The sequence below is a fragment of the Pseudorca crassidens genome, chromosome 12 (assembly GCF_039906515.1).
Source record: "Pseudorca crassidens isolate mPseCra1 chromosome 12, mPseCra1.hap1, whole genome shotgun sequence".
Taxonomy (NCBI): Eukaryota; Metazoa; Chordata; class Mammalia; order Artiodactyla; family Delphinidae; genus Pseudorca; species Pseudorca crassidens.
In genome coordinates this window covers 76046907-76073335 of record NC_090307.1, presented here as the reverse complement: position 1 = coordinate 76073335, position 26429 = coordinate 76046907, and the positions used below count along the sequence as shown (strand labels likewise).

The window sequence follows — 26429 nt, the reverse complement described above, 5'->3', positions numbered from 1 at the left end:
TTCTCTCCATGAAGCTGCCTTACTTGTAAAGAGAATAATTCTTAGGCACTTCAAATATTTAGGCAAATCAAGGCAATAAAGGACCATACCTCATTTCTAGCTTTTGGACGATCAAAAAGAATTTTCAGTGCAAACCGTTCTTGGGTAGATTTCTTCACACAGACTCTAGATTTGGAGAAAAAAGTTCAATCAGAAATTATCTAAGTTACAGTGAAAACTAATTTAGCAAGCTGTTCTTTGAGAACTGTGCTTCTAATCAAAAATATATCCAGGCACATCAGAACAAACTTGCCCCCAGGTCTAGCAGATGGAAAGGCAGAAAGGCATCTCGCCCACCCTTCACAGGCCTTAGACATGTGAAATCAACTTGATGCTGGCCAAGAAAGACAAAATGGCCTCTGCTGGCTACAAGTGACTCATACAGTGGCTCCATGGTATCAACATCTTAAATGATTCTGTTACAGATCATGTGACTTCGTCACTTAAATATATTTCTAAATGGATGAGAAAAAGCCTATCATAAATACCTCTGCTTGTTAAATTAAGGCTGTTTCACAAATCTGGCAAACCTAATGCTTCTAACTTAAGATGTATTTCGAACAGGTGCTCTTGAGAACAATTGTGTCATAGTTTGCACATGGGTCTCTTACCTAACTGGACCACTAATTCCAGCTCCCAGCTTCTGAGTCCAATTGATATTGTATTCCTCTAAAATGGAGGTTTCCTATTAAAATAAAAATGGAGGAGGCAGAGAATGATTCTCCAGTTAAAAAGCTGAATAGTTAAGCAGAGGTGGGACAACAGAAAACCTTAATGCTCAACATCTCAGCTTCTGAAAGAAGCTGATAAGTAGAGCTTTGTGTAGGGCTTTATAATTACACATTTCGCCTACAGGACTATGCTAGGCATTGCTTTCCAACAAGAGAAGGCAAACTTTAGGATAAAAAGAAATTCTTCAGCTCATCTGCAAGGTCCATGTGAGTAAATACTCGTGGTTTTTTTTTTCTTGAGTGTGGGAAGAAGATATTCTTTCAAAATGTTTCACTACTAAGTACTTATTTGCCAAATGGTCAAGTATATTTTCTGAGATTCCAGAAAGACTGGTCTGATATATGCTGCTATGATATAGAGGTCTATATCCTTGAACAAGTTGATCAAATTGGAATAACTGAATAAATTAAAACTTAAAAGTTCAAATAAAATAGTAATAAATATTGTAGTACATTTATCTAGTTTTCAAGTGCTATTTTGAGTACAAAGATATTGTCACATTCACTGTATAACTATATTCTTCACAGTTTTAATAGATTCCAATAGCTTTCAATAGTTCCAGATACAGCCTCTACAGTTTAATTAAAGTTTTTATTGAATTACTGTGTAGTCACTAAATATTGAGCTTCTGTTGCCATATGTTTTTAGGCAAGAAAGCCATACACTTAAACTGTGGTAGGCTAAAATTCATTTTTCAGGGTTCCACGAGTAGAACAGAAAACCGACTACAGACCTGGAGAAATTAGGCCAAAACTCATGAGACTATCAAATTGTTTTGTTGCAATGAAAATCTGATAGATTATAATTAGCAACAGAATCTTGATTCCCAGGTATAGGAACAGAATATTTGTCCATGTAACACAAACTCAATGAGCAGTTAGTAAGTGCCAGACACCAGGATAAGTTCAGAGATGAAAACAGCTTCTGTCCAATGAATATGTAAGTGTATAAAACAAGTTTAGAATAGCCTTCATCTCCACACCTTCCTGCTGCCAGTTCTTGATAAAGGTTCCCATCATATAGTAAATGCTCAATAACTATGGAATGAATGACTAGAAAGGTGGACTAAAACCAGGTGATGGAAGGACATTGATTTGCGAGGGACTAGCAAAATCATTACACAAACTCTCTTCTGAAAAACTGTATATCAGGGTTAAGGAGCTTGTCAAAGTCACACAGTGAGTTACAGGCACTGATAAGACTAGAAACTATGGCTTTGGCCTCTTCCCCAGCATCATTCATCTTTGGCATCATCCCCAGCTATCAGGGATAACTGCCCAGGCCCCTGCATGAGGATTAGGAATGAATCCTGCCCAATTAGGGAGGTCCCAGGTCTCTACTCACCATCTCCTAAACAGAATTCAAACCTACCCATTTAACCTGTCTACCTCCTTCATGTTTCCACTGCCTATCCTGCCGGATTCAGAAGTATTTGAGAAGACAGAGAGGAAGAAAGAATTGGGAAAGAAAGAATTGGAGCATAGTCTATGCTTCATGGTAGAGTAAAATTTGCCAGGCCTCTAATGAAGACATACACTCACTGGAGACTCAATGGAAAAGACAGATTCATTCTACGGAATTATTTGTTACAGTCAGATCAAAGGACTATTCATATGTCCAGTTCCTGGGATGTAAAAATAATATTAGACCAAATTCTTCACTGCACTGGTGCTTATTAAGATGGTACTCTACCTAATGGACAGCCAAGAAAGTTCAAATTATAGAGGCTCTGACTGAAGTTTTGACACTTGGCTTTGCAGAAGGTAAGAGAAGCACTACCAGATCTCTCTACAGCCCTGATCTCTGAACCCTGTTTTTCTTACGTCTGTTGTCCTCTTTACCAGGTTTAATTCTTGCACATTTGTTGATGGTGCCATAAACACTAACCAGTTCTAAGACTTCACTAAGCCCAGCTGGGCAAAAGAAGTAACATTCTCACATCAGCCGACTCTTCTATGTGTAGATGGCATATTTTCTCACATATTTTAATGGCAAAGAGAAGGTAAAAAGGCATGGGTCAATTAAGACACTTTATTGAAGAAAATTATGGACTACCTCAAATGTATCAATGACAAATACATTGACTGGGTTCTGCTAAAGAAATCTATACACTGGGATTTCCCCAGTGGCACAGTGGTTAAGACTCCGTGCTCCCAATGCAGGGGGCCTGGGTTCTATCCCTTGTCAGGGAACTAGATCCCACATGCATGCCACAACTAAGAGTTCACAAGCCACAACAAAGGAGCCCATGTGCTGCAACTAAGGAGCAGGCGAGCTACAACTAAGGAGCCCTCAAGTCACAATTAAGGAGCCCGCCTGGCGCAACTAAGACCCAGCACAACCAAATAAATAAATAAATATATATATTTTTAATCTATACACTGTCTTAAATAAGGATATAGACTCATGGAATGAAGTACAGTTGACCCTTGAACAAGATAGGGGGTTAGGGGTGCTGGCACTGGCACAGTCAAAAATCCACGTATAGGGGCTTCCCTGGTGGCGCAGTGGTTGAGAGTCCACCTGCTGATGCAGGGGACACGGGTTCATGCCCCGATCCGGGAAGATCCACATGCCGTGGAGCGGCTGGGCCCGTGAGCCATGGCCGCTGAGCCTGCGCGTCCGGAGCCTGTGCTCCGCAATGGGAGAGGCCACAACAGTGAGAGGCCTGCGTACCGCAAAAAAAAAAACAAAATCCAAGTATAACTTTAGGGTCAGACTTCGTATCAGGAGTTCCACATCCATGGTTTCAAACCACAGATCATTTAGTACTGTAATCCATCTTTACTGAAAAAAAATCCATACATAAGTGGGCCCACACAGTTCAAATCTGTGTCGTTCAGGGCCTCTCTGGTGGCACAGTGGTTGAGAGTCTGCCTGCCAATGCAGGGGACGCGGGTTCGTGCCCCGGCCTGGGAGGATCCCACATGCCGCGGAGCAGCTAGGCCCATGGGCCATGGCCGCTGAGCCTGCACGTCCGGAGGAGAGGCCACAACAGTGAGAGGCCCGCATACCGCAAAAAAAAAAAAAAAAAAAAAAAGACACATGCACCCCAGTGTTCATTGCAGCACTATTTACAATAGCCAGGTCATGGAAGCAACTGAAATGCCCATCGACAGATGAATGCATAAAGAGGATGTGGTACATATATACGATGGAATATTACTCAGCCATAAAAAGGAGTGAAACTGGGTCACTGGTAGAGACGTGGATGGACTTAGAGACTGTCATACAAAGTGAAGTAAGTCAGAAAGAAAAACAAATATCGTATATTAACACATATATGTGGAATCTAGAAAAATGGTACAGATGAACCAGTTTGCAAGGCAGAAATAGAGACCCAGATGTAGAGAACAAACATATGGACACCAAGAGAGGAAAGTGGGGGGTGGGGGTGGAGGTGGGATGAATTGGGAGATTGGGATTGACATGTATATACCAATATGTATAAAATGGATGACTAATAAGAACCTGCTGTATAAAAAAATTAAATTAAAAAAAAAACCCAGAGGAACAGGCACAAAAGAATAGACAAAATGGATGTTATGAAAATTTTAAATTTTGTGCATCAAAAAACACTATTAGGGGCTTCCCTGATGGCACAGTGGTTGAGAGTCCGCCTGCCGATGCAGGGGACACGGGTTCGTGCCCCGGCCCGGGAAGGTCCCACATGCTGCAGAGCGGCTGGGCCCGTGAGCCATGGCTGCTGAGCCTGCGCGTCCGGAGCCTGTGCTCCACAATGGGAGAGGCCACAACAGTGAGAGGCCCTCGTACCGCAAAACAAACAAACAAACAAAAAACACTATTAACAGTGTAACAAAGGCAACCCACAAAATTGGAGAAAATATTTGCAAATCATATATCTGATAAGGGATTAATATGCAGAATATGTAGAGAACTCCTAAAACACAACAAAAAACCCCCCAAACAACCCAATTCAAAAAATGGGCCAAGGACTCAAACAGACATTTCTCCAAAGAAGATACATGAATGGCCTAGAGCACATGAAAAATGCTCAATGTCACTAATCATTAGGGGAATGCAAATCAAAACTACAATGAGATACTACCTCAAACCCATTAGGATGGCCACTATTAAAAACAACAACAACAACAAAACAGAAAAGAACAAGTATTGGAGAGAATGTGGAGAAAACTGGAACCCCTGTGCACTATTGGTGGGAACGTAAAATAGTACAGCTGCTGTGGAATATGGTATGGTGGTTCCTCAGAAACTTAAAAATAGAATGACTATATGATCCAGTAATTCTACTTCTGGGTATAAACCCAAAAGAGTTGAAAGCAGGATCCTGAAGAGATATTTGTATGTCCATGTTCAAAGTAGCATTATTTACAATAGCTAATACATGCAAGCAACCTGAGTGCCCACTGATGGATGAATAGATAAGCAAAATGTGGGCTATACATACAATGGAATATTATTCACCCTTAAAAAGGAAGGAAATTCTGCAATATGCCACAACACAGATGAACCTTGAGGACATTATGCTAAGGGAAATAAGCCATTCACAAAAAGACAAATTCTATATGCGTCTACTTATATGAAGTATTCAGAATAGTCAAAATCATAGAAAGTAGAATGGCAGTTGCTAGGGACTGGGGGAAAGGAGGCAATGGGGAATTACTGCTTACTGGGTAGAGTTTCAGTTCTATAAGATGAAAAGAGTTATGGAGTTGAATAGTGGTAATGGTTGCCCAACATTATGAGTATATTTAATACCACTGAACTATACAGGTAAAAATGGTTAAGATGGTAAATTTCATGCTATGTATGCTTTACTAAAAAAATGAAAAAAAAAAAAGAATGGAAAAAAATATACCACAAGTAACCGAAAGAAAGCTGGAGTAGCTATACCTGACAACAGATAAAACAGACTTTAAAACAGAAGATGTTAATAGAGAAAGAGAGGAACTTTTTATAATGATAAGATCAATTCAAGGGCTTCCCTGGTGGTGCAGTGGTTAAGACTCCACACTCCCAGTGCAGGGGCCCAGGTTCAATCCCTGGTCAGGGAACTAGATCCCACAGGCATGCCAAAACTAAGGAGTGCAAGTGCCATAACTAAAGGAGCCCCCCTGCTGCAACTAAGACCTGGTGCAACCAAATAAATAAATAATTATTGAAAAGAAAAACAAAAATAATAGTTGGCGATTTCAAAACCTCCACTCTCAATAACAGATAAACTAGACAGAAAATCAGCAAGAATGTAGAAAACAACACTATCAATGAACCTGACCTGACATCTACAAAACACTCCATTCAACAACAGGGGAATATATATCCTAAGTGCACACGGAATATCCTCCAGAATAAACCACATGCTAGGTCATAAGTCTCAATAAACTTCTGAAAATTAAAATTATGTAAAGTTCTCCAACAATAATGGAATTAAGCTATAAATCAACAGAAGAAAATTTGGGAAATTTAAAAATATATAGAAACTAAGTAATATGCTTCTAAATAACCAATGAAGAAGAAATAATAAGGGAAATTAGAAAATATTTTGATCTGAAGGAAAATGAAAATGCAATAAGCTAAAACGTATGAGCTGCAGCTAAAGCAGCATTTAGATGAAAACACTAAACACTGCTTTAGCTATCAATACCTCCATAACAAAGGAAGATCACAAATCAATAATCTAAGCTTCTACCTTGAAAAACTAAAGAACAAACTATACCCAAAGCAAGCAGAAATATTAAAAAGTAGAGCAGAAATCAATAAAGTAGAAAATAGAGAAAAATAAATGAAAACCAAAAGCTGATTCTTTGAAAGGTCAACAAAATTAACAAACCTTTAGCTAGACTGACTGAGAAAGAGAGAAAAAACACAAGTTATTAACGTTAGAAATGGGGGCTTCCCTGGTGGCACAGTGGTTAAGAACCCGCCTGCCAATGCAGGGGACATGGGTTTAAGCCCTGATCCGGGAAGATCCCACATGCTGCGGGGCAACTAAGCCTGTGTGCCACAACTCCTGAGCCTGCAAGCCACAACTACTGAGCCCGTGCACTACAACTACTGAAGCCCACGCACCTAGAGCCCGTGCTCCGCAACAGGAGAAGCCACCACAGTGAGAAGCCCTGCCGCAACTAGAGAAAAGCCCGCGCGCAGCAACGAAGACCCAATGCAGCCATAACTAAATAAATAAATTTATTTTTAAAAACAATTCCACTCTTAATAGCATCATAAAGAATAAAATATTTAGGAATAAATTTATCAAAAGAAGATCTATACACTAAAGACTCAAACACACTGATAAATAGGGGAAAGCCCGGAAAAAAATGGAGAGTTATACCATGTTCTTGGCCTAGTAGACAATATTGTTAAGATGGCAACTGTCCTCAAACTGACCAACAGATTCTATGGAATCCCCATCAAAATCCCAGCACACTTTTCTTGGTAGAAATTGACAAGCTGATTCTAAAATTTATTTGGAAATACAAAGAACTTAAATAACCAACTTAATCTTTTTATATATAGAGAAACCTTCAGTTTCCTAGGTTTCTTGGGGTTTGTTTGTTTTTTGAGATTTATTATTTATTTATTTTATTTATTTTTGGCTGCGTTGGGTCTTAGTTGCGGCACACGGGATCTTTTGTTACAGCTCACGGGCTTCTCTCTAGTTGCAGCGGGCAGGTTTTCTCTTCTCTAGTTGTGGCGCACAGGCTCCAGGGCACGTGGGCTCTGTAGTCTGCAGCACACAGGCTCTCTAGCTAAGGCGTGCAAGCTCAGTAGTCGTGGCGTGCGGGCTTAGTTGCCCCACGGCATGTGGGATCTTAGTTCCCTGACCAGGGATAGAACCCGCGTCCCCTGCATTGTAAGGCAGATTCTTTACCACTGGACCACCAGGGAAGTCCTGCCAGCTTAATTTTGAAAAAGAAAAACCAAGTTGGTTCTCATGCTACCCAATTTGAAAACTTACCATAAAGCTTCAGTAATCAAATCAGTGTGGCACTGGCATAAGGATAGTTATATGGATCAATGAAACAGAAAAGAAATTCAAACAAACAAACAAACAAAAAAAAGAAAAGAAAAAAGGAAAAGAAGAAAAAAAGAGAATCCAAAAATAAACTTATACATTTATGATCAACTGATTTTCAACAAAGGTAATTCAACAAGCAAAAAGACAATGTTTTGAACAAATGGTCTTGGAACAATTCCATTTTGGAAAAGTTTTGCCGTTTCTTAAAAAGTTAAGCATAAACATACTGTACTACCCAATAATTCCACACATAGGTATTTACCCAGAAGAAAATGAAACATACGTTCACACAAAAACTTGTATGGACAACTTTTATTTATCATTTTATTCACAATAGCTAAAAACTGGAAACAATCTAAATGTCCATCAACAGGGGATAAACAATAAAAACATTCCTCAACAATAAAAAGGAGTGAACTACTAATGCATGCACTAACATGGATGAACCTCAAAAGTATAAGTAAAAGAAGCCAAACACATAAGACTACATATTATATAATTTTGATTATTTGTAATTTCTAGAGAAGACAAAAGAATAGTGACAGAAAGCAGATCAGCAGTTGTCTGGGGTGGGGAGTCACAGTAGAGGCTGACTACAATGAGGCAGAAGGAACTTTCCAGGGACAGGGGTGGGGTGGGGGAGACGGAGGTGAGATAGAAAAATTCTAAAACTGGATTGTGAAGACAGATGCACAGCTCTATAAACTCACTAAAAATTACTGAATTATATACTTACCTTGGGCGAATTTTATGGTATGTGAATTATAACTGCAATTTTTTTAATGTTTTTAAAACTAAGAAAATGAATTTTCATTAAGTTCATAAAGTATTAAAAACTCTGCCATATACAACAGAAAACAAATATGTAAGGCAATCTCTAATCCCAAAACGTTCATTATCTAGGTTTAGCTAAGTGACTTGGGAGCAGTGAAGTCATGGCCTATGGCATTAGAGACAGAAATGAGAAGACAGTCTATGGTTGTAGCCAGTTGGCCTTATCCTAATACCTTGAAGAGTAATAGGATGAGATCTTAAAGTCCAATCCACCCACTCTCAGGTAATCAGGCAGCAGAAGTTTAAATGTTGTGGTGAGAACCCAGGGAAATAGCTTTTCCAGCTGAACTCCAGAGGTCTCAGTTCTTACCAAATGAGGGACAGCCTCAAAAAAGCAAAACAATGAATACAACACAATGCCACAGACCAAAAGTTTTATTTGATGTGATGCTGGCTTGCTGCCAAGGGAACATATCCTCGTCAGTACTGGTTGTTAGATCAGATATTTTCAACTCCACTAATTTGTATTGGTTGGACACACCCAAATTAGTAGGAAGATTCACCAATGACCTATTAGTAAGTACATGAAGAAAAGCTAAAAAGTTTTAAGAAAACTAAGTTGGACAATAGTGACCGACTGAAGAAAACCCCAACTCTTTCTAAACCATTCTTAGGTTGCTATGAGCTAATATCCATTGAGTTCTTACTAAATGTTAGGTACTGTAAGCACATTTAGATACATGTGCTTATTAAATTCTCAAAAAAACCCTAAGCTGAGGAGATTCTTTTATCCTCTTCCTATGGATGAGGAAACTAAGTGACAAAGAAGTAAAGTGACTTATTCAAGGACACAGTTAAATGAATGGCCAGGCTGAATTTCAACTCATCAGTCAACCTGGAGAAACTATAACAACCACTCAGTAACACTGCTTCCCCGTTTATACATTTGCCCACTAGAACTATGTCCCTGTTCTGCTCAAAACTCTCTGAGATTTCCCCTTCTACTCAGGGTCAAAGCCAAAGTTCCTACAATGGCCTACAAGGCCCTGTGTATACTGTGGCTTCCCATCACCTATCTCTAACATAATCTATACTGACCCACTGCATTCCAGCCACCTTGTTGTTCCTGGGTCACACGAGACCCGCACCTACCTCAGGGCCTTTGTACCTGCTGTTCCCACTGCCTATAATATTCTTCCCCAAGACAGTGGAGGTTTGTTCCCTCATTCCCTTCAAAGCTCTATGCAAATGTCACCTCCTCAGGAAAGCCTTCCCTGCCTACCCTTCCTAACCTAGTACTCCCCACTTTTTAATACTTAATTATATCATCTGGCAATGTTTATTACCTAACTCCACCATCTAGATAGAAGCTCTATGAAAGAGGGACATCTAGGAGTCTGGCTTTGCACTACAAGTGCCTAAGACAGCACCTGGCACAAAGCAGATAATACTTCTTGAATTTAAAAATCTGCCAAATATATTTTGATTCACAACCCAATCATATAACTTTAGGCAATTCACGCCGCTGTACCAATAAAATCCAAACCAAAAGAAAAAAAATGTATCTATCAAAGTAGTCTTTTAGAACCTTTATTTCTACTATTTAAAGTTTGATCTTCCTTAATGTGTATGTTCTGTTTTGATGCCTCGTTTAAATGGTGAATTTTCTTTGAAGTGACTGATGACTTCTATAAACTTTACCACCCCCAAAATTGTTAGATGTGTAAGTTATTAATTAGTTGTTGACTGTAGTGATTGTGTCTTGATGGGGAAAATAACCCCAAGTTGCCTGTCCCTCAAGGGAAAATGAAATTCTTAAATGCACAGAGTTGACCTAATACTGTAAAATAAGTAAATAATACATATCAAACTTTAAGATTCAGTGTTCAATTCACATAAGAACCTAATTTCCTAAGTACAGCTAAATAATAAATTTCTGACTCCTGTGACTGAATGCCTCAATGTCTGCCTGTTTAAAAAAGAGTAAAAAGCAGGTTTTAAAAAATGTGTCATTTTATTTGGGTCACTTTGGAACACACATATTTGCTTTTATTTTGGTTAACAGAGCAGTAACTTACAGGACACCATTAGCTCCTTCTAAATAAACTTAGCGCTACCTAGGAGGAGAAGGAAAAGGAAACAGGAATAGGGGAGGGACCACACGGAAAAGTGAGAACAACTTATTTGCCAAAGGACAGGTCTTGTAAGAAGGCGATCACCTCCTTCCGCAGCAGCAGATTTAAAACAAATCTGGAGCGATGGGTAAGGTCCAGCTCTCCAAGTGGTGTTGCAGCAGATCATCTGAAAGCAAATTCTAATGGCACTTGGGGAATGATCGAAAACAGTAGTGGGGCCCCCTCCGTCCTACTCACATCAAGTATCTCCACGCCACTCACCTTCCATTCTAGCGAAGCGGGGAATCATATCCCTGCTTTAAGCAGGTAAGTCGGAGAGAGTCGGATGTCCCTCCCCACACACACAAACCCTTCGCCCCAGTACTGTAAAACGCAGTCCACGGAACCCAGTGAAAACCGAAACCCGGGAGTTGCTTCAAGTTCTCTCCGCTTTCTGATGTTGGAGCCGAGAGGAATGTCACAGAGACAAAGCGGGGAGGAAGGGGGCATCTCCCCCTTACCTTGATGGCTTTCTCCATGTCGCTCTCTTCCCACATGCTCCGCGGGGCCCGCACGGCCGGGAGCAGCGGAGGCTGCGCAGCTGCCGGATCCCGCCGCAGCCGAAGGAACAAGGGGCTCAGCGCTCGGGGCCCTGGGTCTCGGGGAGACGGGCAGCAGCCGCCCCCGGGGACCTGCGGGGATGACGGCCCCGGCGCCGGCTCGGCCTCGGCGGGCGGCTCTAGGCTGGGGGCGGCGGCGGCAGCGGCCCCCGGGAACAAGCCTTTGTGCTGGGCCCCGCGCGGCCGCCTCCCGGCCTCATCCCCGGCCGGGGAGGCAGGCTCCCGGGGCAGGGCGAGGCGGGGAAGGCCCCGATCCGGGGCGATGTGCTGGGGCCTCGCTGGGCCGCCGCTTAGGCCCGGGCTCGCCAGATCCTGAGTAGGAGCCTGCGCCTCCGCCTCCGCCGCCGGCACCGCCGCGAAACCGAGGCCGAGCCCACCGCCGCCGCCGCCGCTGCTCCCGCTGCCGCTTCAGCGCCACACATCGCCGGGACACCCGCGCCGGGCAGCCCCGCCAGGCGCCCGCTTGCCGGCGCTGTGCCCCGCCTGAGCTCCGGGCCGCCTCTCCTGCCGCCCGACTTCGTGTCCCCACGGCTCCACGCGCCCCTCGTCACGGTCAGCTGCGGTTTCCGAGCCGCCCCCGAACCAAGCAGTTGACTTGCAGGCGTCCGCCAAGGCCTCCCCAAGGTGGCGCCACACCCAGGATAGGCCCCCGGGCCCTCCGCAGCGCTGGCGCCGAGTTGATGATGTAAAAGGTTCAGGCTCGCGGGGCGGGGCTATTGGACCTCACCACCGGACTCTAGTGGCTGCGGGAGCGTTTCTCCTTTCTCCTAGCGCCGCGGACGAGATTTGTGGCGCCAGAAACACCCTGCGGAAGGAGCCGGGGATATCAACTAGTGATAGAGAAGAGGAAACTGAGGCCACGGGCGGGTCCTACGGTAAAAACAATTATATATAATAAGTTATATATACGGAGCGTTTATTTTACGTGAAGCTCTTTTCTTCTCTTAGTTCCTTTCTCCTTTATAAAGTAGGCATTTGGCCTTTTCAGGTAAGTATGTGCTTATTTCCTGTTAACGGATGCAGTAACTGAGGCCCTCAGAGAGCGGCAATCATTTGCGCACAGCTGAGAAGTGGGCAAGTCGGAACCGGAACCCAGGTTTGTGCTCCTTACACGACACCAACAATCTGTCAAAGAACCTTGCAGGAGCTTTTGGTTAATTACCTCTTGATGCCTCTTCATTCATTCACTTATTTACTGAGCACAGCTGTGTGCCACGCCTACTCGACCCTGGGGAAACAGTAGAAAAAAGACACGGTACCTGCTCATGGATCTTATTTTCAAGAAAGGGAAGCAAAAAATAAAGAGGGAAAAACAGAGTTTGTGGATACTAAAAAGCAAATAAATAGGATGCTGAGGTAAGAGAATAACTGGGTGTGGGGGCTTTTTCCAAGTAGATGATCAGGGAAGGTCTCCCAGGCCGTAACCTTGAAGCTGAGACCTCTAAAGAGAAGGAACTGTCTATTGGAAATCCAAGGGGATTTCTGAGCAGATGGAACAGCAAGTGCAAAAGTCTTAAAGTGGAAGTAAGGTAAATGTGGTCAAGGAGCAGCAAGATCATTGTAGCTGGAGCAGGGTGAGTAGCAGAGAGTGATACAGGATGAGGTTGGAGAGGTAGGCAGAGGTTGTATCATATACACCCTTAGGGGTCATGGTGAGAACTTTGGGTTTTATTCTAAGCCACTGGAAGGTTTTAAACTAAAGAGTGATATGATCAAATTTATGTTTTAAAAGATAAGACTCTGCTGTATGGAGAATGAAATATTGGCAAGCGAAAAGTGGAGACATGGAAAGTTATTAAAATGCTTTTGGAATAACCCAGATTATTATGAAGCTTGAACTAAGAAAGTGGCAGTAAAGATAGAATAGATGGGTTTATGATATGTTTTGGAGGTAGAGTTGAAAGGGCTTCCTGAAGGACTCCACGTGGAAGATGAAAATAAACAAATCAAGGGGACTTCCCTGGCGGTCCAGTGGTTAAGACTCTGCACTTCCACTGCAGGGGTCATGGGTTCGATCCCTGGTGGAGAACTAAGATCCCACATCCCACGTAGCACGGCCAAAAAAATAAAAACAAATCAAGAATAACTTCCAGGAGACTGCCTTAAGCAACTTGCATGGATGGTGGTGCCATTCAGTGAATGAAAGACTCAGATGAGAGTGAAAGCAGGGAATCCAGAGTTCTTTTTTATCTGGTTAATTTGAGGTTCTTGAGTAATGTACCAGAGAATAAGTCAAGTATTTGACTTATTTAGTTGTTCTCTTTGTTGGCCATACACCTACAGTACATTCCTCAACCCCCTTAAAGTGGCCATATGCCTATGCTCTCCCCCAATGGAAAGTGAGCAGAAGGGATGTGCACATATCCAGGCCTGGCCCAGAAAATCTGTCAACAGATGCTCTTACTTACTCTGCCAGCTGGAAGATGATGACCAGGTTCTGGAGAAGGCAAGGCTTTAAGATGGAAGATACCTGGGTGGAGGAGAAGTCTGCCCTGTTGACCTAAACACCCACTCAGCATTGTTATATGAGGGAAAAAGAAAAAAAAAAAACCTCTTGTGTTGAGCTTTTATCTATTTACGTCTTTTTATTATAGCAGCTTTGTTTATGCTACCTAATACAAATAAGAACAGTGATCCAGCAGTGAACTTTGGGAGAAAACTTCGAAATGACTTGAATTGACATTATCTATAACAGGAAATAGAAGGTACCTTGGAGTCATTCATTCATTCAGTGAGAATTTATCAAGTGCCTCTCTGTGCCGGGCACTGTGCTACATAGTAGAGATGCAGAGATGAAATCCCTGCCTTAAATGTTCTGAGTCTGGCAGTTAAACTTACTGGCTGTTATCTGCACATACTATCTCTCTATCTAGAGACTTACTCTCCCCACCCAGCACACACACACAGCCCAATTTCTACACAGTCTTCAACCACATTCGAAATACTATTTTATCAGAAAGAGTAGGCCTGACCCTTGGTTCAATCTAAATCAGATATTCCTATTACCTCATAATTTACTTCCTTGTACTTATCACAATTTTAATTTATATATCCACTTGCTTTTTTCTTTAGTGTTCTCTCCCACACTAGACTAAATACTCTCAAGGGAAAGAACCTTGTCTGTATTATTGGTCACATCCCCAACAGCTGGCCCACTGTAGGTGTTTAATAAATATTTGTTGAAGGAATCAAGGAATGGAGAAGGCAGAGCCCTGAGGAAGGAGAGGTTTCCTCCATTTTTCCATTTTTTTGCTGGGGAGGTAGTAGATAGCCTAAGATAGCCTTCAATGATGCCCACCTCTGGGTATTCATGATCTTGTTTAATCCCCTCACCCTGCTCGTGGGCTGATCGAGTGACTTGCTTCTAATGATGGGATGGCATGTCTGAGATTAGGTTGCAAAAAGTCTGTGGCTTCCATCTTGGGTACCCCTTTCTCTCCTATTCTCTTGCTTATTTGCTCTGAGGAAAGCCAGGTCAAAAATGTGAGCTGCTTTATTAGTTTCCTGGGGCTGCCATAACAAACTACCACAAACTGGGTGGCTTAAAACAACAGAAATTCTCTACAGTTCTGGAGGCCAAAAGTCTGAAATCCAGGTGTCATAAGGGCCATGCTCCCTCTGAAGACTCTAGGGAAGGGTGGAGTCTTCCAGCAGTCCTTGGCATTCCTTGGCTTATAGGTACATTATTCTAATCTTTGCCTCCATCTCCACATGACCTTTTCTGTGTGCCTCTATGTTCTCTCTTCTTATGAGGACAGCAGTCATTGGATTTAGGGCCCACCCAAATTTAGTATGACCTCATCTTAACCTAACTAATTACATCTGCAGAGACCCTATTTCCACATTCTGAGGTTCCATGTGAACATGAATGGGGGTGGGGATACTAGTCAGCCCACTATAGTTGCCCAATAGAGGGCTCCATATGTCAAGGAACTAATGTCTCACCAACTGTCAGTGAGAACCTGAGGCCTGGCCAGTGGTCACATAAGTGAGCTTAGAATGGATCCTCACCTAGTTGAACCCTGAGATGATTGCAGCCTTGGCCAACAACTTGACTGCAACCTTCTGTACCAGGGGCACCCAGCTAAGCTGTGTCCAAATTCCTGACCCACAGAAATTGTGAGATAATAACTTTTTAAAGCACTAAATTTAGGGGCAATTTGTCATGCAGCATAGATAACTAATACAGATTTTGGTGCCTGGAAATGGGGTGCTGTCATAACAACTACCTAAAATGTGGGAGTGGTTTGGAACCAGGCAGTGGACAGAAGCAGGAAAGATTTTGAGGAGTGTGTTAGAGACAGCCTAAATTATCTTGAACAAACTTAGTAGGAATCTGGACTTTGATGATGCTGCCAATGAGTGCTCAAAAGGGAGTAAGGAACATGTTATTGGAAACTGAAGGAAAGAGGATCCTTGTTATGAAGTGGCAGAAGGTTTAGCAATAGCATCATCTGCAAGTATGTGGAAAGAGAAAATGTTCCTAGTGAACTGGGTGATCTAACTAAAGCAGTTACCAAGCAGAAGGTGCTGCCTGGTTTCGTCTTGCTTCTTGTAGTAAAATGGGAGAAGAGAGATAAATTATTGAACAATAAGGAGTCAGGACTTGATGATTTTGAAATTTTTTAGTCTCTCTAGATGGCAACCAGGGCTAAAATTAAGCTATGGCTTTCAAGCAAAATCAAACCCAGGGTCCTGTAAGGAAAACATGATCTGTCTTTGTCAGTTCAGGCTGCTATTACAAAATATGTGGCCCTGCAGATGCATGTCTTCTCACATGCAAAATATATTCACTTCATTCCAACAGCTCCAAAGTCTTAACTCTTCAGAATCAACTCTAATGTCTAAAGTATCTAGATACTGTTGGACTTCCCTGGTGGTCCAGTGGTTAAGACACCATGCTTCCATTGCAGGGGGCATGGGTTCGATCCCTGGTCAGGGAACTAAGATCCCACATACTGTGTGGTGCAGTCAAAAAAAGAATAAAGCCTTCCTTAAAAAAATAAAGTATCTAAATACTATCTAAATCAGATATAGGTGACACTCTAGGTATGATTCATCTTGAAACAAAATTCCTCTCTAGCTGTGAACCTGTGAAACCAGATAAGTTATCTACTTCCAAAATACAGTGGTGGGATAGGCATAGGGTAGACATTCTCATTCCAAAAAGGAGTGATCAGAAGAAAGAAAGGAGTAATCAGAAGGAAGAAAGGAGTGATGGGTCCCAACCAAGTCCAATTCTAGCAAGGCAAATACCTTTAGATCTTAAGGCTCCAGAATAATCCTCTTTGGTTTGATGCTCTGCCCTCTGGATCCACTGGGTTGTGGTCCTACCTTTGCAGCTCTGCCCAGGCAAGGGTCCTGCCCACATGACTTCAGATGAAGCCTGTCTGTCCTGTTGAAACCAAGGTGATGGCCCTGATGATTTCTGAATTACTTTTGGGATCATTCTTCCCCTTTCTTGAATAGTGCACATTCATAGCCAAGTAGCTTTATCATCCTGTCCTGTAGAATCAACATCTGAAAGCATTTCTTCCCATCTCAGTCCCCTTCAGCACAAACAGGCAGTGTTTCTGTTCCTATAATCCAATAATCTCTTATCATTTGATAGTCCATCCACACCCTTTAGTGTTCTCTTCCAAACACATTTGCTCATTTTTTGGGATATGGACAGGCTGAGAATTTTCCAAAGCATTAAATTCTGGTTCCCTTTGCTTAACAATTCCTTCTTTAAGTCATCTCTTTCCTTTCACATTTTATTGTAAGCAGTCAGGAGGAAGCAAGCTACTCTTCAAACACTTTATTTATAAATCTCTTCACTGAATATTCATTTTCTTTTTTTTTACAAATATGACTTAAATATTTAACTTTGATCTTTTACTTGCAGCAGGATTTTTTCTTTTTTATTAAATTTTATTGGAGTATAGTTGACTTACAATATTGTGTTAGTTTCAAGTGTACAGCAAAATAATTCAGTTATTGAATATTCATTTTCATTGCTCTCCAGCTGTACCTTGCAAAAACACTAGGACACAGTTCAGCCAAGTTCTTTGCCACTTTATAACAAGGATCGTCTGTTCTCCATTGTCCAACAGCATGTTTCTCATTTCCCTCTAAGACCTCAACAAAGTGGACCTTACCATCCATATTTCTGCCAACACTCTTTTCATGATTATTTATGTGTTTGCTAAGAAAATGAAAGCTTTCTCTCCACCTCTCCTCTTTTCTTTCTGAGCCCTCACCAGAAACATCTATCTTTCTAGCATGTACTTCCAAATTCTTCCAACCTCCACCCTTTCCCCAGTTCAAAAGCTGCTTCCACATTTTTAGGTAATTGTTATAGCAGCACCCCACTTCTCAGCACCAAAATCTGTCATAGCTTGGGCTGCTATAAGGAAATACTGTAGACTGGGTGTCTTTGAATTAGACATTTATGGGTGTGGCCAAGATGATGGAGTGGGAAGACCCAGAGCTCACCTCCACCCATCGGCACACCAAAATTACAACTATTTACAGATCAACTATTGATGAGAATGACCTGAAGACTAGCAGATTTTCCACAACTAAAGATGGAAAGAAGGAACTACAGGGAATTCCCTGGAGGTCCAGTAGTTAAGACTGTGTTTTCACTGCCAAGGGCCTGGGTTCAATCCCTGGTCAGGGAACTAAGATCCCACAAGTTGTGCAGTGTGGCCAAAAAGAAAAAAAAAAAAAAAAAAGGGAACCACAACCAGGCAGATAGGAGGGGCAGAGATACAGTATAGTTAAAACCCACACCTTCAGGGTAGGCCATCCAGAAGAGTCCAGCCCCAAAACGTCTGGCTTTGAAGATGAGAGGGGCTTCTGTATGGGAGAACCAGAGGGCTATAGGAAACAGACTTGGCTCTTAAAGGACATATGCAAAATTTCACATGCTCTGAGACCTAGTACAGAGGCAATAATTTGAAAGGAGCCTGGGTCAGACCCACTTGCTGATCTCGGAGGGCCTCCAGGAGAGGCAGGAGTCAACTGGGACTCCCCATGGGGACACAGACTCTGGTGGCAGCCATTTTTAGGAGCTCATTCTACCATGACATTGGTTCTGCCAAGTGCCATTTTGGAGTCCTCTAGCCTATTAGTACCAGGGCCTTACCGCCACCAGCCAGTTGGGGATCCCAGGATCCCCAAGCTGAACAGCCAGCCATGCAGGGATATGCCCCGCCCACCAGTAGGCCAGCAGCCTCCACACAAGGCAGGGCCTGGCAGCCAACTGGGCTGGAGGCCAGCCCTGCCTACCAGTGTGCTCAAAGTAGTCAGCCCTGTGACAACAGATGGACCCATGAAACCCACATGGGGGCACCCCTAGAGTGTATAGCTCTGGTAACCAGAGGAGAAGGTGCTGCTAAGCCCCACAGGACATCTCTTACATAAGGCCACTTCTCCAAGATTGAGAATTGTATCCAATCTACCTAATACATAGAACTAAAAACAGAATTAGGCAAAATGAAGCAATAGAGGAATATGTTCCAAACAAAGGAACAAGGTAAAACCCTAGAAAAAGACTAAGCAAAGTGGAGGTAAGTAATCTAACCATTAAAGAATTCAAGGTAATGATTATAAAGATGTTCAATGAACTCAGGAGAAGAATGGATGAACACAGAAGCTTAACAAAATATAAAGAAGAACCAAACAGCCGAAGAATACAATAGTGGAAATAAAAAATACACAAGAAGGAATCAACAATAGAATAGATTATACAGAAGAACAGATCAGCAAACTGGAAGACAGAGTAGTGGAAATCACCCAAACAACACAAAAAAGGAAAAAGAATTTTGAAAAATAAGAATAGTTTAAGGTACCTCTGGGACAACATCAAGCATACTGAAGTTCACATTATAGGTTCCCAGAAGGAGAAGAGAGACAGAAAGAGGCAGAGAACTTACTTGAATACATAATAGCTGAAAACTTCCCTATCCAAGGAAAGGAAGCAGACATCCAGGACCAGGAAGCACAGAGTCCTAAACAAGATCATCACAAAGAGGTCCACACCAAGACACATTGTAATTAAAATAGAAAAAAAATTAAAGAGAGAACATTAAAAGCAGCAAGGGAAAAGGAAGTAGTTACATACAAGGGAACTCCTATAAGACTCTCAGCTGACTTTTCAGCAGAAACTTTGCAGGCCAGAAGGAAATGGCACAATATATTTAAAGTGATGAAATGAAAAAACCTACAACCAAGAATATTCTACCCAGCAAGGTTATAATTCAGATTTGAAGGAAAGACAAAGAGTTTTACAGACAAGCAAAAGCTAAAAGAGTTCAGTACCAATAAGCCAGCTTAACAAGAGATGTGAAAGGGACTTCTCTGAGTGAAAAGGAAAAGACCACAGGATTTCCCTGGTGGTCCAGTGGTAAAGAATCCACCTTACAATGCAGGGGACGTGGGTTCAATCCCTGGTCAGGGAACTAAGATCCCATATGCCATGGGGCAACTAAGCCCGCGCATCACAACTACAGAGCCCACATGCCCTGGAGCCTGTGTGCCACAACTAGAAAAGAGAAAACCCACACACCACAACTAGAGAGAAGCCTGTGCACTGCAATGAAAGATCCTGCATGCCGCAACTAAGACCCGATGCAGCCAAAAATAAATTAAATAAATAAATAAATGATAAAGAAATCTTTAAAAAAAGAAAAGACCACAACTAGAAATATAAAAATTACTAAAGGAAAAATGTAAAGGCAAATATACAGTAAAGGTAGTAGGTCAACCACTTATAAGGCTAGTAGAAAGGTTAAAAGACAAAAGTAGTAAAATTATCTATATCCATAATCAGTAGTTAAGGGCTACGCAAAACAAAAAGACATAAAATGTGGTTTCAAAAACATTAAATATTAAACGCAGTGGTGAGTAAACATGCAGGGTGGTTAGAATGTGTTCAAACTTAAGAGATCAACTTAAAATAATCACATATGTATATATGATTGTTATATATAAACCTCATAGTAACCACAACCCAAAAACCTATGATAGATACACACACAAGAAAGACAAAGGAATCCAAACAACACTAAGGATAGCCATCAAATCACAGAGGAAGAAAGCAAAAGAAGAAGAAACGAACAAAAGAGAACTACAAAAACAACCAGAAAACAGTTAACACAATGGCAACAAATACTTATCTATCAATAATTACTTTAAATGTAAATGTATTAAATGCTCCAATTAAAAGATTTAGAGTGGCTGAATGGTTAAAAAAAAAAAAAAAGACCCATATATATGGTGCCTACAAAAGATTCACTTCAGATCTAAAGACAAACAGATTGAAAGTGAGGGGATGGGAAAAGGTATTCCATGCAAATGGAAATAAAAAGAAGGTTGAGATAGCAATACTTATATCAGACAAAACAGACTTTAAAACAAAGACCATAATGAGACAAAGAAGGACATTAGATAATGATAAAGGGATCTAGCCAATAAGAAGATACAACAATTATATATGTACCCAACACAGGAGCATCTAAATACATAAGGCAAATACTAACAAATATAAAGGGAGAAGCTGACAGTAACATATCATTGTAGGGGACTTTAACATCACATTTACATCAATGGACAGATCATCCAGACAGAAAATCAATAAGGAAACACTGGCCTTAAGTGACACATTAGACCAGATGGACTTAATAGATGTAAGTAGAACTTTTTATCCAAAAGCTGCAGACTGAAAATTCTTTCCAAGGGCACATGGAACATTCTCCAGGAAAGATCACGAGTCTCAATAAATTTAAGAGAACTGAAATTATATCAAGCGTCTTTTCCAGCCACAGTGATAGCTAGAAGTCAACTACAAGAAAAAAATGGCAAAAAATACCAACATGTGGAGACTAAACAATATGCTACTGAACAACAAATTGTTCACCAAAGAAATCAAAGGAAATAAAAAAATACCTGGAGACAAAAGAAAATGGAAACACAGTGATCCAAAATCTATGGGATGCGGCAAAAGCAGTTCTAAGAGGAGAGTTTATAGTGATACAAGCCTACCTCAGAAACAAGAAAAGAAATCTCAAACAACCAAACTTTACACCTAAAGGAACTAGAAAAAGAAGAGCAAACAAAACTCAAAATTAGTTGAAGGAAAGAAATCATAAAGATCAGAGCAGAAATAAGTGCAATAGAGATTAAAAAGGCAACAAAAAAGATCAATGAAACTAAGAGGTGTTTCTTTGAAAAGAGAAAATTTAGTCAGACTCATCAAGAAAAAAAGAAAAAGGGCTCCAATAAATAATTAAAAATGAAAGGGAAGTTACAACCAACACCACAGAAATACAAAGGATCATAAGAGAGTACGACAAACAATTATATGTCAATAAAATGGACAACCTAGAAGAAACGGGTATATTGCTAGAAATGTACAATCTACCAAGACTGAGGCAGGAAGAAATGGAAAATATGTAGAGACCAATTACCAGTAATGAAATTGAATCCGTAATTTTTAAAAACTCCCAACAAGGACTTCCCTGGGAGTCCAGTGGTTAGGACTCTGTGCTTCCACTGCAGGGGGCCCGGGTTTGATTCCTGGTCGGGCAACTAGGATCCTGCAAGCTGCAAGGCACAGCCAAAAAAAAAAAAAAAAGTGAAAGAAGACAGACACAAAAGGTCACATACTGTATGACTCCACTTACATGAAACATCCAGAGTAGGCAAATCCCTAGAGACAAAGTAGATTAGTGATTGCCAGGGGCTGGGGTGGGGGGAGTCGGGGGGGATTAGGGGATGACAGCCAAGGAGTACAGGCTTCTTTTTACAGCAGTCAAAATGCTGTAAAATCTATTATGGTGATAGATGTATAATTCTGTAAACATACTAAAAAAATTCAATTGTACTCTTTAAATAAATGGGTGAATTGTATGGTATGTGAATTATACCTCAGTAAAGGCATTTTAATGAGGAAAGGGGGTGGAGGAAGAAGGAAGGAAGGAAGAAAATGGGAAGGAACCATTCTTTCTTGTGATAAATCAGTGTCTTCCAAACTTTAATGCAGACTGACCCCTGAGGACCTTATTAAAATGCAGATTTTGATTCATTAGGTATGGGGTGGAACCTGGGAATCTGCATTGCTAAGAAGCTGCCTGGTGCTATAGATGCTGCCAGTTGGTCCTGGACCACACTGATGAGTGAGTGTAGACACCTCCAGGGTGCCTATCACCCAGCAGCCCCTGCTTAGGGGATGGGCTTAACATCTAGTGAGTACCATGTGGCCCCATCCTGCAGCCACAGCTGACTGCCTCAGGAATGGACTTCTGGGCCAAGCTGGACCTATCAGAAGCTCATGGGAACTGAGACTGGAACATTAAGCCAACCGTGAGTCGTGCTGTCCAGGCTGAGGCAGTCATCGTCTGCTGCATGAATATTAAAGCAGTGAAAGCCAACCTGCAGAGAAAGGAGAAGGCTGTGGAGAGAAGCAAAGAGGAGCAGCATCCAGTCTCTCTTGGTACTTGCTGTCCCTCATCCTGCCCCAAACATCTCCCTTCTGCTTGATACTCAGATTGACGTCTCAACCCTCTGAGTGTCACCGAGTGGTCACTTACTGGACATTTAAGTTGTTTGAAGTTTTCTGCTATCACAAATAGTGCTTGGAAAGAGCACTTAGGAAATAAACATATTTTGTCCACTTGTCCATTTGTTATCTTGGATAAATTTTTAGCAGTGGATTCCCACCAGAAAAGTCATACCAAGTTATATTCTCCTATAGTATGAGAGCATGCACTGGTTTTTTACCTAAATTTCTGTTCCTCAAATATAGCATAATAAAATTTGACAGTCTGTGAATGGAAAGTTCTAGCATTTGCTCAACTTGACTCAGTTCAAATCCTTCAGCCTCTTGAGGTGGAAGGGACCCTAGCAATCATCAAGTCCAACCCTGTGCCCACAGTGCAGCTCTGCATTTCTGAGGCTCCTCAGCCCCTGCTGGAGCACTTCCCTTGACCTGGCGTGAACCTTCCCACATGCAGCTTTTCCTGCCCATTGCCAGAGATTTCCTGCTTGTTTCCGTCACTGTCCACTGACTGGCTCGGGTCTCTCCTTTGGGAGCCACAGAAACATCATCCCTCTTCTGGGATAGCTCCTCAGATGTCTCACTTGGTAGTTTTTTTTTTTTTTTTAAGTATTATTTTGGTAAAAACCGTAAAATATCAAATTTACCATCTTAATTATTTCTAAGTGTATGAATTAGTAGTTTTAAGTATATTCACAACTTTTTTATCTTGCAAAAGTGAAACTCTATACCCATTAAACAACCACTTCACTTGGTAGCCTTTTGAAGCCCCAAGGGGAAAGTAAGATTCTGAAAAGGCACAATTTCCAAAGAGTTACAATATCTCATTTGACGACTGTGATTCCCACTTTTCAGCTGAGAAACAAGACACAGAGATTACCTGAAACGAGACACAGGAACATGACATTTTGATATAGCTTTAAAAATAAACCATTAAATGCTCAGATGATTATGATGATGATGGTTTTTATTGTTGTTATTGCCAGGTAATATACTGAACTGGTATCGTTATCTCTACCCTTTGCAATGGGATTGAAGAGAGGAATCAGCAGGAGTCAGAAATGAGTGAAGGGCAGGTGCTATCTTAGTCTATTCGAGCTGCTCCAACAAAATGCCACAAACTGGGTGGCTTAGAAGCAACAGGAACATATTTCTCACAGTTCTGGAGGATAGGAGTCTGAGGCCAGAGTGCCAACATGGTTTGGGTGAGGGCCCTCTTCCTGGATCATAGCTGGCATATAAGAGTCTCTAAGGAGGCAGAGTAGGACCAGGAAATATCACCAGCTTCCCCCAGGATAATCCTGTTCCTCAGATGTTCCTAGTGTTGTCAAAAGCTCCCACAAGTATTGGGTCAGTGTGTATCAAATGAAATTCCCTGTATTAGGTAACTGAACTGTGGTTACTTAAGGGAGTATCCAAGATAAAAATTCAAACACATTAAAGTATTAAGAAGTAAATGGGCATGATGCCTGCAACTCACTCATAGATGGTCCAGAAAAAAAGAAAATATATAATGGGAGTTGGGAAGGGGGGTAAGAAGGGATAGAGCAAATGGGAGAAAAATGCTAAAAATGGATGAATTTGGGTAGAGTATATGAGAGATGATTGTACTTTTCTCAAAACTCTAAGTTTGAAATAATTTCAAAATAAAAAAGAGCTAACACAAGTCTTTCTGAAGGAAGTTCAGATCCCTCTCATATTAAGGAAATGAGGGTTTCTGTATGGAAGGGTCAAAGAACGACCTGATACATTTTTTCCTCAGGCGGTGGTTTGCAAAGTGTGGCCGCCAGACCAGCAGCATCAGCATCACCTGGCACTTAGTAGATACACAGTAAATACTTCTTCCTGGGGCCACCAGATTGGGAGCTAGGGGTATATTTCACTGAACATTTTTTTTACCGTGTTTGTTTATTTCCTTTTCAGAAAAGGGTTAATAAAATCAATGTAAATGAATATCAGTTCCCTTTTATTCTTCACAAAAGAGCTGAGTGAGAACTGGATGTTACTGTAGGGATCGTGAGGAAATGGAGGCCCAGAGGTAAGGCGGCTAATTTTTTTTAATTAAGGTAAAACTCACATAAAATTGACCATTTTAAAGTAAACAATTCAGTGACATTCAGTACATTCACAGTGTTGTGCAACTATCACCTCTATCTAGTTTGAAAACGTTTTCATCATCCCCAAAGGAAACCCATATCTATTATCCATCCCCTTTCCTCCTTTCCCCAGCCCCTGGCAACTACCAATCTACTTTCTGTCTCTATGGATTTACCTATTCTGAACATTTCATAAACATGGAATCAGACAATATGTGGCCTTTTATGTTCAGCTTCTTTCACTTAGCATCATGTTTTTGAGGTTCATCTATATTATAGCATGTATCAGTGCTTCATTACTTCTTTATGGTTGAATAATATTTCATTATGTGAATGGACCACATTTTGTTTATCCATTCATCTGTTGATAGACATTTGGGTTGTTTCCACCTTTTGGCTATTATGAATAGTACTGCTGTGAACATTCGTAAACAAGTTTTTGTTGGAGTCCCTGTTTTCAGTTATTCTGGGTATGTGACCCTGGCCTCTTGATTCTCTCATTGCATTTGCCTGCTAGGTATAGCCCATATACAGTTTTGTTGTATGTAACACCATGTTTTGTTTTGTTTTGCTTGTTTTAACCATTTTTAAAATCGAAGTATAGTTAATTTACAATGTTGTGTTCCAGGTATACAGAAAAGTGATTCAGTTATATATATATATATATATATATATATATATATATAAAATATATAATCTTTTTCAGATTCATTTCCATTATAGGTTATTACAAGATTTTGAATATAGTTCCCTGTGCTATACAGTAGGTCCTTGCTTATCTATTTTATATATAGTAGTGTGTATATGTTAATCCAAAACTCCTAATTTATCTCCCCGCCCCCCACTATACTCTTTAGTAACCATAAGTTTGTGAGTCTTTTTCTGTTTTGTAAATAAAATCATTTGTGTAACACCATCTTTGAAAGACACCAGCCTGGTAGGTCTAGCCTATCAGCTCTCGGAGAGGATAACACTGTAGTTGTACTTATTGACCACGAGGTGGCGCCTAGACTTAGAAAACGCCTCATCAGCTCGGTTCTCGGGGCTGCGTAGTTCCTTGTGTCCCTCATTCAGCCATTTCCTCTTGGGCACTGGGCAAGGCTAAAGGCAGAAACAGCAGCTTTACACCCAATACTCCTGTGACTGACCCATATCCAAATACCCAGAGAGATTAGGTTATAACCTGAGATCTTTTTGCTTAGATAGCTAGTGTTCTAACTGGTTTGTCACTAAAAGCACAAGGAGATTAATGTGTCTAGGATGTCAGAATCAACATTATAGACATTTCTTAATAGCTAGCATTTCCTTTGTTATTTGTCAGTTTGAAAAACAGATTCTCTTACAATGAGTCTAATTCACAGGGACTGGGGGCAAGAAACATTACATTCCTCTGTTTTCTCCAATTCACCCCAACAGGGGTTTTGGCAACCCTGAAATATTAAAAGGTCGGCAGTAACTCAGGAAACTCTCCAATCTCTATGTCTTCTCCTTCAGGTAAGAGCACCAGTATTC

The 26429-nt window shown here is 41.3% G+C and overlaps 2 protein-coding genes and 1 long non-coding RNA gene across 12 annotated transcripts in view; 2 read left to right on the top strand and 1 right to left on the bottom strand.

Moving 5' to 3' along the window:
• Positions 1-11314, bottom strand: part of MAPKAPK5 (MAPK activated protein kinase 5) — a 36350-nt gene extending 25036 nt beyond the window's left edge. For all 6 annotated transcript variants that reach the window (XM_067700617.1, XM_067700618.1, XM_067700619.1 and 3 more), the window contains exons 1-3: positions 11181-11314; positions 651-724; positions 90-165 (exon numbers count right to left, since the gene is read on the bottom strand). In XM_067700617.1, coding sequence (XP_067556718.1) covers positions 90-165; positions 651-724; positions 11181-11216 — 186 coding nt within the window. In that variant the 5' untranslated portion in view covers positions 11217-11314. The remainder of the gene's footprint in view (positions 1-89; positions 166-650; positions 725-11180) is intronic.
• LOC137203805 (putative uncharacterized protein encoded by MAPKAPK5-AS1) lies at positions 11185-11595 on the top strand. The gene has a single exon (XM_067700631.1). It carries the CDS (start codon positions 11185-11187, stop codon positions 11593-11595), a length of 411 nt encoding a protein of 136 aa, XP_067556732.1.
• A 116-nt stretch (positions 11596-11711) lies between these two features.
• LOC137203806 (uncharacterized) overlaps positions 11712-26429 on the top strand; it is a 35536-nt gene continuing 20818 nt past the window's right edge. For 2 of the 5 annotated variants that reach the window (XR_010933298.1, XR_010933299.1), the window contains exons 1-3: positions 11971-12154; positions 24745-24859; positions 26334-26411. This is a non-coding gene — a long non-coding RNA (uncharacterized lncRNA). Of the gene's footprint in view, positions 12155-24744; positions 24860-26333; positions 26412-26429 lie in introns of all 5 variants that reach the window. The other 3 variants (XR_010933301.1, XR_010933300.1, XR_010933297.1) reach the window with 3 other exon arrangements.

Bases quoted from the DNA above. Each gene is read 5' to 3' on its own strand.
- LOC137203805 (XM_067700631.1), top strand. From the start codon at position 11,185: ATGGCTTTCTCCATGTCGCTCTCTTCCCACATGCTCCGCGGGGCCCGC.